At 37.6% G+C, this 14,798-nt stretch overlaps 1 protein-coding gene across 1 annotated transcript in view; it reads left to right on the top strand.

Moving 5' to 3' along the window:
• The window catches only part of LOC118425861 (LHFPL tetraspan subfamily member 2 protein-like), a 32,171-nt gene extending 18,129 nt beyond the window's left edge, over positions 1 to 14,042 (top strand). Inside the window, exon 2 of the mRNA XM_035834985.1 lies at positions 11,312 to 14,042. Coding sequence (XP_035690878.1) covers positions 11,312 to 11,538 — 227 coding nt within the window. The 3' untranslated portion in view covers positions 11,539 to 14,042. The remainder of the gene's footprint in view (positions 1 to 11,311) is intronic.
• Positions 14,043 to 14,798: the final 756 nt, after the last annotated feature.

The following is a 14,798-nucleotide window of genomic DNA, read 5'->3' as shown; positions in this document are numbered from 1 at the left end:
ACTGTAACAAATGTTCAGGTAGTTTCCAGGCCTGTAAGGTCTGGTTTCCCTTCAGATGTGTGGAAAAAATCCAGACTGTTTAAGGCAACTGAACCAACTTAGTCTGAATGCCAATTTTTAAAGCCACATGAAGTCTGGAAAGTCAAGTTGGTTCTGTTTCTGTTACAGGAGATTCAGGTTAGCCAGTCTGGTAAAACAGGTGTTTTTTAAACGGTCTGCCAAGGATGCCAGCTAGACGAAGTTGGAAAAGTATCTACATCATCATGTAAATATTTTGAATACAAGTAATGACAATGATCTTTATTGCATACTCCTGCCCAACATGGGCTAAATGCATTGGGTTGGATAACTTAAATATACAGGTTACGTGAAACAGGTTACATCTTATATCATCTGATGTCTGCCAGAATCCCATCTGAAGTTTTACTCGTTAAGCATTTTCCCCATGTTGGTCATGAATATGCAATAAAGGTCATTGTCAGTTTCTCCAGTGCTACAGTGACAAGATTCCATGTCATTAAAAGAACATACAATGTATAACATTTGATTTTGGCATATCCCTACCATTTGTGTTCACTAAATTGTTGCAAATTTGATCCACCCACAGTCGCAGACAAATTGTTATTGGAAGATAAATATGAAATTGCTGTTGATCTTGTTACAAACAAATTACACCAAGACCCCAGACATCTGATGATTGATGAGCGTGTCATCACCTGGTGCCCCAGTGTCTGTATGGGGCCTTGGGGTCAACCCAAAGTTTACACATGAACTCCTTAGAGGTTAGCTATGGTTCTCGGTCTGTTAAGGGTTTTAATCCCCTGGCAATGAAGGAACAAAACAATTGAGCTAAGTGCTTGAAGCAAAATTCCTTGTAAAACACATGAGAAATTAGCAGACAAATGTTACTCTTATATCAATGACGACATTGACTGCTGCCAAATCAGTTACACTCAGTGTCTGTTGCTTGCCTGCAAAGCCAAATGGCATACTTAAGTGGCTGGTCAGTCTGCAAAGCCTTAAAGTTTGTATTTCATAATGAGACTAAGGATTTATTTGGTGTATATAGGTCTGTATGACCTGTGCCTTGCTGAAATATGCCAGAAACAGTCATTAGTTTACCGTTATATATTGGGCAACATCAACATGGCACTTAAAATGTGCATTCCAGCTTTTCAAATCCATTTCACTTCACCACAGGTAGTATAGGCTGAACGATTTTGTGGTGAAGACTTTTGTGGGGTCATCAAAGCAGTAATTATCCCCACTACTGCGCTGTCCATGAAAAAGGCAATTCCAGCCACATTAAGTGCATTAGGAGAAGCCCGCATACCTGCAGCTCTAATACCATTAACAAGCCCATTACTGGCCATTATTGGGTGGTGCTGCCAGAGGTAATGGTCACAACCGCTGGATCGGTCTCACTTCAGATTCACTTCTGCATTGAAGACATGGTATCTACCATATTTGGTTGATGAATGGAGGGTTTGCAATATATTTATAGTTTGTGTTCTTATCTTAATTTCCAAATTTCTAAAGTCAATTATAGATCATCCAAACATCCAAGTGCAATGCCCTCAAGTATATGTTAAATCAAGGTTTCAGATAGATATTACAGGTAATGTTACATTTTTTTTTCACTTTCAGTCTGCAGTTACTCACTGTTGAAGTTTTGAAATACAATTCTTAGATTTTGCATTCATGGGACATTTCTTAGTGGGGACTTTGACATATTAAGATAATCATCCAGCCAAATGGATCCCACTCATCTGTAGTATGGCATGTTGCAAGGTCATGGCCTAAGGACCTCAGGTTCCCTAGTGGGCAGGTTTGGTATTGCAGCTGCTTCATGCAAGGCCATTTCCAGACACCAGGGACAAGAGAAAATATTGTTGCTGTCACAGTCAAGCTTACTTTGAGCCACAAAACTAGATGAAGTTACAATCTCAAACCTTCAGTTGTCTTTCTATAGTGTTTGCATAAGAAATGAAATTGGTACTCAAGGTGTCTTTGAATGCCCTTCCACTGTGTCTTATTGTGCTACCTTCACTTTTCCAGTTGTGTCCAAGATTTTATGTGATACCTGTGACGCGAAAACGTTTGATACGGGTGTTCCGGACCGGGCCGTAACTTCCGTATCAGACTGGTTCGAAAGGCGTATCACACAGGCTCCATTCGAATAAATCGAACTGTTTCGAGCGGGCCGAATACGGCACGGTTGGCAATTCGAATACCTGATTCAGACGTTGGAACATTGCTGTTGCAACACTTTTTTGTTCGAGGGCACCAAATTTGTTCAACTTCTGGCACATTTCGCATCAAAACATGGGTTTTCTCAGGTGGGTATGACATAAATAAAATACAACACGGTGTATTCCGTATCACCCAAGGTTTCAGCCCAACCGCGGTTTCAACATTATCTTTGCCAACATACATGTAACTACAATGTACATCGTAATGTGCTGACAAAACAATGTATTTTGTAGAACATCAGTCTTGTCGCTTAGTCAAAACGTTTCGAAAATTATTTATTACTCCCACGTTGCATGAAAATGATGAATATCATAGTATTAAAATATCCACAAGGGAAACATTGTTTTGGAGAGTTAGAGAATCCAACATTTCCAGACCCCTATGTCGAGCCTTCGGCACTTCCTGCTCTGGTTTCCCCCTCCACTATGAATGCCCTGTTCAGTGGTGTCTGCTGGGAACTCTTTGCTGTGATAAAAGAACACCAGAGAGTTGTAATATTTGTATTTGCCTTAGGCAAAGCATGAAGCTACAACTATAGACACACGCAATAACCTGTGATGGATTTTCTACTGGCCAGGGAGCTTTCATCTTTTTATATAATCTGTAGCATCAGCATCCCTGAGCTGACTGTGTCTCTTCATTTGCAGAAAATGGATTTTTGCTCTTCACCATCTCCCAGGAGATGATGAGGGAGATTTTACTTAGGGTTGGACTTGATGTGTTTGCAATACTGTGGCTGACAGGAACAAGGCCTGTGGATTTCCAGTGATGAGGAATGGCATGAACTTGATGAAAAAGGCTTTGTGCACACCATTTGAGAGAGCTTCTGCATTCGTCATAATAATCCATAAATCAATTTCAACCTCTTCGCATTTCTGTTTTAGTTTTATTTGACATAAATCATTGTGTTAATCGCTGAAAGAAGTGCTTTGATCTTCAAATTGTGATTTCTGAAACATAAGATGGTAAGTTTGTTCAGTTGTAGACTCTAGGTACTTATTCTTAAGTAAATTCTGAAGGGTCAAGCTGTGCATTTATGAAAAAGCTGCAGATATACATATATTTCACAGTCTACAATTCATGTAGCGATATGTTGAGCCACTAAGTGTTAGAAAAGGTTTCACAGGCATATGACAAAATGATGAAATCTAAAAGACATTATTCTACATAGAACTGGGTGGAGATGCCGTATTATAGATTACAGACAGCAGAACCAGTGTATCATCCCAGCAGCTGAGGTAGAATATATTTTATAGGTCTGTCAGAACCACAGCTCCAACATCGTGATAGACAACACTCCAGGGAGAACGTTATTGCTGCTTGATCATTAAAAATTCCTATCTGCAGTTGTGCACACTGCCCCCTACACAGAATGATGGTGACCTAAGGCTCCTTGGGGAAAAGCATGCACACCTTTACATATACATAAATGTACATGGCTAAAGATATCTGTACTTTTCAGCCAACATTTACATGTACTTGAACCATCTACCATGGCACACAAAAATGTTCCGCACTCATCAGAATTTTAGACCATACCAAAAGGCCAGGAAAAAATTCAGGCTGGCTAGAACCCTAGAACCCTTAGAAACAGCATTTGTCTATCATGAAGGCGATGGAGTAGCATGTTACACAAATATTCTTATTTCTGCCCTGTGACATGGAGAAAATGTGGATGGTATTGGTTTGAAATCAATGCAAAAGACTATATGATAATGACAAGACGAAATATCTAACCGAGAAGTCTAGCTGGTACTGGGGAATGAATACATTGAAGGATTGGTTAGAAGTTGTCAGTTTGTTACTAGAACTTCCTGTGAAGTGTTGCACTTAAGTTACCGTAATACAGAGAAATACATGCTATAGATGACCTTCAATAGGAGCTATATGGCCGTGGTACTGAAATGCCTTCCACAGAGCTGCCTGACTGGAACACTCTGATAAGGGCTAGTTGGCATGCTGGTGAGATATGTGTCCAATCTCAGCAGCATTTACTCATGTGGGATTCGCTGGAGACAGATTGGTAACCTTTGTTACAGGCATACTATTACTACTACTGGGTCTCCTGGCAGTTTGTCAGGGCTGAAAAATGGTGGACACGGTGTGAAAATAATTGCGTTTTTGTGGCGTTACTGTGGATCGATAAAGGGGCTTGTAGGAAAGTAAATACCAAATGTTTAAATGATGGTGTTGAATAGGGGATCAGATGCCTAAGTCAGTTTCCTGATCCAGTTATTTCTGGCAAATTAGACCAATGAATGGAGGTAATTGACATTTGATATTATAATTATTGATGTCACAATGCATTTCTTGTGATAATTTGCATCTTTACTAGCAGGTTGGCAATCAAAACATATATTGTAGGGTGAATACAATAGCAAAGGAAAAAAGTCAGACTAGAAGGCTGTCATAAAATAAGACTTAAAAGCATTTTCTCCCTGATTCTCATGAATAATCCATGAGTGCCCTTTACCAGACAGTTTTGTAATTTGAGATGAAAGATAGCCTTGAATTATGTACATATTTGAAGCTATCTATAATGAAATCTGACACATAACTTTAAAGTTTTAGAAAAGCAGCTTTATTTTCCTGTATGTGCTTTTTTAGGCTCTGGAATCTGCCAGCTATTTGTATGTCCAAAGTTTATTGATTACTGAAACTTATCTCTATCATTTTAAACAACATGTGTACAATGTATAAAACACATTGTCGTGCTGTTGAAATATATCATACAAGGCACATTTGATTGTTAACTGTCAGTCATAAGCCAAAAACTACTTTGGGGAATGGATGATGCACCATTTGTCAGTGATTCTCATAGACAGGTAAAAACTACCTTGCCAATCTAATGTGCACCTAATGCATTACAATGGATGACCCTGCTGTAGATTGTTCATCAGTGATACCCAAAGGTTTTCCCTGAAAGCTTTGCTATTATCCTGGGGAGGGGTGGCTTATTGATCAAAGCAGTCTCTGTACAGAGTAGTAAATGTTCAGCACTCTACTGAGGCTTAACTAAGTTTCTGCTTGTTTCTTGAGCATTCGAGAAAAGGGGGAGTAAAAAATTTAGTACAGCTTTTACTGACTACTGAACATATGATTGAGTTGCTTTACATGCTATGTCCAAAAACTTCCCAAATTGAAATTGTTGAGAACTGAAGATGATAAATGTTACTGCTGTATGGAGTGTGTGGATGGCTGGGGTGGTTTTCATTCTACTCTCAGCCTGCCAATAGAATGGGGGCTTCATAAGGATAAGGGCTATAGCAGGATACATAGGCTCAACAAGGATTTTAAATGTGTCCATAGAAAGCTGTGTGTTCAAAGAGATAGCCTATCCTTACCCGTATTCAGTTTTACCCGTGTAAGCGCATCTAAAATACTGATTTTCCATCAGAAACATGTATAGATTTCTATTAATATGTGCGGAAATATGCACATTTTTACTTGGAAAGTAACTGCCTTTTTCAGAATGTAATTTGGGAAAGGTTTCTTTGATTGAAATGCATGTAGACTTAGCTTAGGAGTTAGGGTAGACATGTCTTGGGGAGGTTTGGCAAAGGTACATATTACTTGATTATACCTTTGAGCAGCATGGAAGTGCCGTGTGAAGACTAGCCAACTGCTACCAACCCCTGGGTCAGGGATCCCAGCAGCAGTATAATGAAACAATTGATAGTGAGTGAGTGAGTGAGTAGTTAGAAGAAGAAAAGTTGGCTGAACTAGTCACCCCCTCCTTTACAGTGCAGGTGATAGATGGAAAGAACTGGAGATGCTGACAAGTCAATTAGCCAATCAGGACTGAATGCTGATGGGCTGCCACAGGGGCAGAGATCAACAGGGTGCCTGCACCTGTGCCCTGGTGCTTGGGGATGGTCAAATCTTTCCCTATTTAACTGCAACATATAAACAGCAATTTGGGAGAGTGCTTCTCTGTGATGGGATCCAATCTCAGCGGATGATATTTTATGTTAGGGACCCTATAGACATAGGCAGTATCATATAGGGGATATGTGGTGTAATGGAAAATAAGCGTGCAGGTCATTTTTGTTTCTCATGCCATCTACTAGTATAATGAGCTGGTCCGACCTTGCTATATGCTTTTGATTCTTCGTTGTTAGTCAAGTTTGCATCCAATTTTACCCAGTATAAGTGATTTTCATGTACAACGCAAGCTGTGATACCAGACAAGACCTCTAGAAAAGTTGGGTTATTTAAGTATTTTTATTAAGACTCAGTTATTATTAAGAGGGAAAATAATGTAGATTTTTTATGAGTACCCTATAGATAGTGAAGGAGGATAAAACAGGCTTGAATGAAGTTGAATTTTCTTGTCAAAAATTATGAATAAAAACGATAAAAGATAGAAGCACCTTATGGAACTAGTAGTCACATTTTATTCTGGAAGTAGCCCAAAATCACATTTGAAGTGAACCAGATTCTAGTCACACAACTTTGTATGACTTTTTTCAGATTCTGAATAAAACCTGACTGTAATGACTCTGTGGGCACAGGGAAGAAAGAGGAGTATGTATTTAAGGGTCGTTAGCAGTAGATAATGAGAAAACACTATGCCGCTGGTGACCCAGATTACCATGTCTTACTCCAGAGCATTAATTGCAATATGCACCTTCACAAAGGAGTAATTAGCATATAGATAAAAAACGCCTTTGGTCATATAGAAAGATGTGCTGCAGTAAATCCAACCAAGGGAAAAATCAATTGCCTCTCTTAAAACTTATAGAACTGCTTAATACATACTTTAATGTGCATGATCTGAGTCAGCATTTCAATTTGGAAGGAGTATGTCGGATAAAATGAATGCTATGCGTATGGACATACAGTACATATACATGTATCTCCGAGAAGATACTGGGAGGTAATATTGTATTGTTCCAAGTGTGCTATGCTATTGATATAAGGGTTGTCAGGAAAAATGGTGAAGCTAGGAAGTGTCTTCAAGGTTGAGGCTGTAGCCATACAATGAAATGCATGTATCGCTTTTCGCTTGTCTGTCTGCCTGTGTGTCGGAGTGTGTCTGTGTGTGTTTCTGCAGTCCCCAATATACAAATAGCATTGTATTTTTATTTTTTTTATTTTTGTCCGTGGGAATGGAAGGGCAATAAAGCAATAATGGGTTGAAGTCTATTATCATCTCAAATTGCTTGTTTTTCAGTTACTTTTGACTTAAATATTCAGGCTATTTAAGACACCAAATGAAAGAATTAACTTAAGAATTACATTTTAAGAAGATATTTAACATTCACCCAAAAAGGCCGCACTATTCTATGAAAAGGAAAGACATCACATCTAGCCCAAAGAAATGGAGCATGCTATTGCCTTTTTATTTCCATTGATGCGGTAACAACGTCAGCCACCATTGCGAACAAATCACCATTTACACCACAAATCTGGCACGCACCACCGGACCGGAAACTCATCAAACAGTGGACGGAAATCGAAACTTTAATATTCAGAACTTCAACCAGCTATTGATCATAATGATCTGTTTTGTAATATTTTTTTCAGACCTGTATACAAGTATGATATGAAAATAAATAGCAGGCTGTAATAAATTTCAGACATACTTTTAAGGATATTCTACATAAAACTCTTCCTGCCACTCTTCATTTAACTACCATCCCCCAAAGGAATTTTCCTTCATAGTCTTTAATATTACTCACAGCCCCCCTTGAACTTTCAAAATGAAATAGCCTTGAGGAAATAGCAGGAGTTACAGCATGCCTCATTTCTCCTGGCTCCAATTCAGAAAAAAATTACACTGAATGATTAGCTCTTCATGTCGTATTCATGAGACAGAAGCGATCGTTTGTACGACGATGCCAAATATGAACATTAAAGTACAATACTAATGGAGTTTTGAAAATAGCTTTTCATGTCCACAGCCATAAAATCCTAGACATGTCTTTTGTTGGGAGTGAAATGATCATGCAAATGATGAGGCATAAAACGGGAGTCAAAGCATTTGTAACAGCGCAGTGCAGATTTAGTGGAGCATTCTGGCAGATTTACAGCTTCAGCAAACTGACTAATCTTTATTTATGAATTCTGTTGGGACTGGTGGCCACTGATAACTTTTAGTTACTGGTTATGTCTGATGGTAAACACCCTACAAGAGTTACAAATGATGCAAGCTCCATCATAGTTACTATGATGATAGTAGATAAATTTCATCATCATCAATGACACTTATCATTATGTACTGAGGGGGGACATTGTTCTCAATTATCTCTTGTCTCTTGCAAGTCATTGTTCTTCCTAGCTTCCATTCATAACTCTACAAGCTTTCAGTTTCACTTGACAGGGCTCAAAATACTTTTTCTGCATACCTGCACTGTTACAGGTAACATGGAAAATTACCTGCACCAGGCAAATTTTACTTGCACCACTCTGAATTTAGGAAGTATGGATCATACTAAAATTGTTCAGGAACCATTGCTATTTTTTCTTTTCTTTTCTTTTTCTACTTTGTCAATGCAGCTAATAACAATCCATATACACACCTATATTATAGGGCATTTATATACAAAACCCAGTGGTTGGACCAGTGCAGGTAGACACCAAAAATATCTGCACAGCTCCAATTTTACCTGCACTAACCTGCATATGCAGGTGGTATTTCGAGCCCTGCTTGAGTACTCTACTGTCCTCCATGTTCTTGCCTGGCCTACTCTCTTAATCTTTTCTGCTAGTTTGCAGTTGTTCTGTCACGATGAACTGTGACAGGCTACCTACATCTTGTGTTGGTCATCTTGCACAAGGAATATGAAATTAAAATAGAATGATTATATCCTCAGTATGGCAGTTTTAGACTTCTCCATACAACTCAGAATTATATCAGGGTGATACAGTTACTGCAACCTATGCATGTAAACCTTTGACTTAAGTGTCATATTGACTTTTGTCGTATGAGGCCACAAAGATTCAGAAAGAAAAGACATTCATTTTTCTCAACTATAATTTACCCATTTTGCGCAATCTTGTCAATTTCTTCTTCCAAGCCAAAAAATATCTTCTATGTTTACTATGAAATATTGAAACTATCTTGTTTTTATTCCATGCAAATTGCTAACAACCCACCAGTACATCATTATGTTCCCAAAGGATAGGGTTCCTGTAGCTTCACAACTATGAGTTATTATTTCTTGACTATCCTGTCTGTAAATGCTGTTGATATTGTGTTAGATAATTGATACCATTATGTCAGCTCAGCTGGGTCTGTGTCCAGGCATAATAAGGGTACCTTAAGCTTACTCTGGAGAATTATCGTAATATCATGTTTCAGAATTAAATAGATGGGCAGCCACTTTCACAATAGATAATACATGCACATGAAAATGTTAAACGTAGTTGTTCAATGACGATATTTGGAGTGATGTCGATCACTTGGCAAGGGAATAAGTCATGTTAATTGCTTAAAAGATGAAATTAAGTAATTGCTGCACATCTTTGATAGATATAAGATATGAAAAACTTTTAATAAGTATTCTAGGAAAGGAGAGGTGTCACTACAAGATGGTGTACTGAAAAGAAAAATATACAAAAGGGATAGCTTCATTACAAAAACATGTTTGTTACAAAATGAAAATGCGGATATATAATATATTTCGTCTTCTTACCTAGCCATACATTTCTGAAACTCTACAATATAAGACTTTTGATCAATATCGAAATACTATTTTGCAATCCAAAACTGAAGCTGCTGAGCAAAGATGAGTTGTCATCCTGCATATTTACTCATATCTAGTTATGCCAGTCTTATTTGCATGCCATTATGATGGCACCTTACAATTATGTATTTATTGGCATTATTTGACCATACAGTACTTAGCAATATTGTGTCACTGCCAAAATTACAGTAATAACCCAGGCTATAATGGTCCCATGAGATCTTGTGCATATGTACAGTGTGGAAATATATGGCAATTATAGCAGCCTGTTTGTTATTGTTACTGTGAGAGTTTAGCTATAAGTAAAACAATGAAACCTTTAAAACAATGTACATCATCACTGAGCCATTACTGACTGCTTTGGGTGTTGTAGGTGAACAAAATTGCTATTATTATTAGAATCTACATATGATTCATGGGCAGATTTTAATGATGATAGCAGCTGCAATTATGAAAAATGTTATGAAGAAACATATATACGTAGGACTGACAAAAGCCAAAATTTTTGGCGACAGTCTTTATAGTTTTTGTAAGAAAATTGAACTGCATGCCAAAAACGGGTGGTAAGTACATCCAAATTTTCCATATGGCTACTTGGAATCATCAAACATAGATGATATTCAGTATTGAACCTAGTCAGGTGTGTGAAAGTGAAATGACCGACAATAAAACAACATGAGTACAGATGCTTCTGTACGTCCCATAGTGTGAAACATATTCTCAGCGGTGCAGCAACATGTTGTAGGTTAGATCAGGCTTATTACCGGACCCAGCAGGAGAGATGTTTATAAATATGAATATTATAATGGTTTTGGTGGTGCTCAGCTGGTGCCCTGGCCTTAGTGTACCACATGGGATGGGTACAGGTTTTAGCAGTCCCAGTCTCTCCATCCGTTATCTGGTGAACACATCACAGACATGAAGCAGAGGTCATGTATGGAAATACTGCATATGGAACATGCTGAGTGACTCAATGACTCAAGATTGTATTGTTATTGTTAAGGACAAAAAGGAGAAATTGAATGATTATATATTCACCTCTACTCTAGGGTAATAACTAATGAAGTGATTTGTTTGTAAGATATGATGTATTTTCATGTTTTTAGTCTTAATTGATGCTTAGTCTTAATTGATGCTTACCCATAATATGATGTACTGTGCTTTAAAAATGGTCTGCATGTACGCTGAAATTACCATTGAAACTAACTTTTATTCCAATTCAAACCTGAATGTACATCTTAGATCAAGTATACAGGGAATGTAAGGCATGCTGTACATTATACACAAATCAGTTCATGAATATTGATCATGTATCAATATTTCTACTGTTCCTGATTCCTAACCCACCCTTTGTCTCCTCTCTGCAGTTGTCATCTGCTCGGTGGGTCTCATCATCTATCCTGTCGGCTTGGAGTCCAACGTGATCAAGATGTACTGTGGCCAATCAGCAGCCTCGTTCAACCCCGGGAACTGTGAGATCGGCTGGGGGTACGTGCTGGCGATCATGGGGACGGCGCTGACCATGTTCGGACCCTTCCTGTCAAAGTACGCCATCGACAAGCCAAGATTGGAGGAGAGCGAAGAATTTGTGTAATGTCAAAAATGTGCAAAGAACATTTTCTTCTTGTGGTTACTTGTATTATTACCTAAACGGTTTCTATTATGTTATTAGTAAAGGTTACATGGATTATATGATAGTTCGTTTTGAGTTATGAAAGTAGTAAAAAAATATGTTATCTCAAGTAATCAAAGGATTTGAAAGAACTGTTGTAAAATGTATTTTCTATAATTTCTTCAAGCTAATTTTTGTAACTGAAGTTAGTATTGATATTCATTTCTTTGTAAATGTTCCATGTAAATCTGCAACCTGAACAAAAAGAGTCTCAAAAAGTTCTGTAAAAGTTTTATGCTATCTATGATATACTGTCAGTGGTCCACTGTCATGGCTACGTAGTGTTGTTTGGAGCAAGGTACATGTAAGGCCAGTTACCAACTTCAGATGTTTCAAGGATTTGTTTTAAGAATGCTGGAACATGCAAGAAAATAGAAAAAATTGTCAGATTGTGAAGGTTGTACAAATTACAGATAAATGAAGAAAAATACATTTCAAGAGAATTTCAGAGAAAGATTCTGTTCTTGTGACATTCTACTTTCAGTAATGGCCTTAATTAACTGGTGAAAATTGCTTTGAACACTCACTGACTGCATATGCCATCATGGTCTATCCAAAAATGCTTAAATCATTCTTCTGTCTTGAGTTTTAGTGTTTGAAATCTAAAGTAAAGGCAATGCATTCCATGCAATCAAGGAGGTTGATGAAAAAAAATCAGTTTTATGATCTCATTACAAGTGAAAACACAAGAAAAATGCCATACATGTCTGTAAGTATAACTATAATAATAAGCTTTCAATATTATATTCACTTACAATGTATATATTTTAGCTATTGGTATTTTATTTTTCAAACAAAATGCAACTGCTGTAGTAACAGCTATTATAAATGATGCTGTTCTCTTTTTCTACCATGACAAAATATGCTATAAGTATAACTTCCTTTATATCAAAAAACAAAAATGTTGGAATTATGTGGTATCAAAGCTACAAAATGTGATATGGATGTTGTTTTTAAAGTGCTTGAATCTCCATACATAATTCTAACTTCCTGAAACATTTTACAGCTCTACTCAGGAACTTTCCTATTTGCTACTTATATTTATCGCAAGTTTTAAACTGTTTTATCTCCATGTATACATGCTAAGTAGGAAATGTGTTGTAATATATTGTGACAGTGTAAATTGAAGTAAAGCGTTTCTGACACTACTTGTAAATTCTATGGGGCAACAAACACAATTGTACAAAGGATGCTGTTGCATTGTGTGCTGTGACTGTAACTGGAAAACTAGGACCTTAGAATTGGTTTATGTAGACATGCCGAGCATGCACTAAATAAGCAGCATTCCTGACAGGCTAGACTATTCATTGTGGTGGGGTAAACCAAAGTAGTGAGCACTGAAGGCTGAGAAATAACTGGGGACTGGAAGCATGCTTCCCAGGAATTGTTGGAAGTTCTGTCTCTCAGAAATGCTATTATGCATGTTCAATTCAGAACTATTGAAATACACTTCGTACATATTGTTTTCAGACATTTTGGGCAATGACCAAAATTATTGGATACCAATAGTCACAGATGATGGAGTCCATTGCAAGAAAGGGTGTCCCCAACATGAAGGTCTGGCAGGAATTGTTGGTGTCAGTGACTGAACACCCCCACAATCATGAGCTAGACTGACATGCGCACTTTTAACTCACATTTTACCTCTTCGAAAACATGTTACCAGTAGCTGTCATTCCATACAGCTTTTGGTGTCAGCACAGGTACCAGAAAGATTCTCTTGCAAAGGAATGAATAAATCTTAACCTTTTGAAAAATGTATGTTAGCATAGAATTAAGTATTCACATATTGAAGAGAACTTAGAAAGTCACATTAACTTCAGGCATTTTTTAGAACTGTCTGTCAGCATAACTTCACCAGAATTGTTTGGTCAGCTGGAAGTTACTGTTTTTCCTCCCCCATCCTCCAATGCTGATTCATAATAGCCTGAGTACCATCCCCCTTAGTGACCACTGGCTCAATCCTTTCACTTGCTAACCATGGGACAAGCGAAAGGATTGAGCCAGCAGTCACTATGGTACTCAGGCTGGATTCGAAACAGCATTCTGATAGTAATGTAGCAGTTTGGTTTATAAGAAGGTCTCTCTACAAAGCCTGTGAATTATTTAGCAGTGACCTTACACAGGAAGTTGTGACTGGATTTCTTGCTGTGACTACAAGTCCACTCTACCATCTGTTACAAGAACAGGCAGCTGTATATATATACACGTTGACATCTAGAGCTTGGTCAGAAAACTTGAGAAAGCTGTTCCCCATTTGGGTAAGGAATATAATGTGTCACAAATCCAACATTATGACTGGCAAATTTTGTACTGTAAGCTGTAAGATATTAAGTCCTTTTATCGTATACTGTTGCGTCCTGTGAATGTTGTTGTGCCAAGGCCAAGTTGTGTTAATAAAAACAAGATGTTTAGTACTTGGATCATTTTTGACTGGTCACTGATCATTTATTTTTGACAAAGAAACATCACTATGATGCTAAAATTTTATGGGTATGTCCGTTTAAAGCTAAATTTGTGCATTGAGTTTGGACTTTTCCCACACAAAAATTTGCCATTTCAACTTAACAAACTTTGCACAAATAATGGTCTAAAGGAGTGCCTGTAAGTAAGATAGGAAAGAAGATAACTGCATTTAAAGTATAGAAAAGTAAATATAAGTGTCTGTAAAACATACAGCCTGTAAAACAGTATGTCGTCTGGATGATTTGAAGGTCTTTGTTATAGTAGCCAAAAATGTTCAGGTTTAGCTACCCATGTTTTCTCAGCATGTTTTTTCACCATTCATAGACCCATGGTAGGATGACGGTCAGAAATGGCCTTAAAGTGAATGACCATACTTTCTCCATGGATCAAAAGCGACCCCTATTATTCAGTTGCAGTACTGCAGTACCAATATAGAACATGGAGATAATGTTCCTACTGAATATTGCTTCAGGCCAAAGGGACTTAAAAATGTGTCTGAAACTATCCACGAATGTTGAGAGATAGTTTCAGGTGCCAAACATGATTATCTTTGTTTCCATAATCTACAGTATTATGTTGTAGGTCACAATAAGGCCCATAAATTGATGTGCACAGATGCTTAAAGCAAAATGAAAAAGAAATGTCTTATTTCTATCATCAAAGTGATGACGATTGTTGTGAAAATATTTTAACATGGAATAGCTCATCACATGATA

Source organism: Branchiostoma floridae, chromosome 11 (genome assembly GCF_000003815.2).
Source record: "Branchiostoma floridae strain S238N-H82 chromosome 11, Bfl_VNyyK, whole genome shotgun sequence".
Lineage (NCBI taxonomy): Eukaryota > Metazoa > Chordata > Leptocardii > Amphioxiformes > Branchiostomatidae > Branchiostoma > Branchiostoma floridae.
This window is presented reverse-complemented; position numbering and strand designations above follow the sequence as displayed.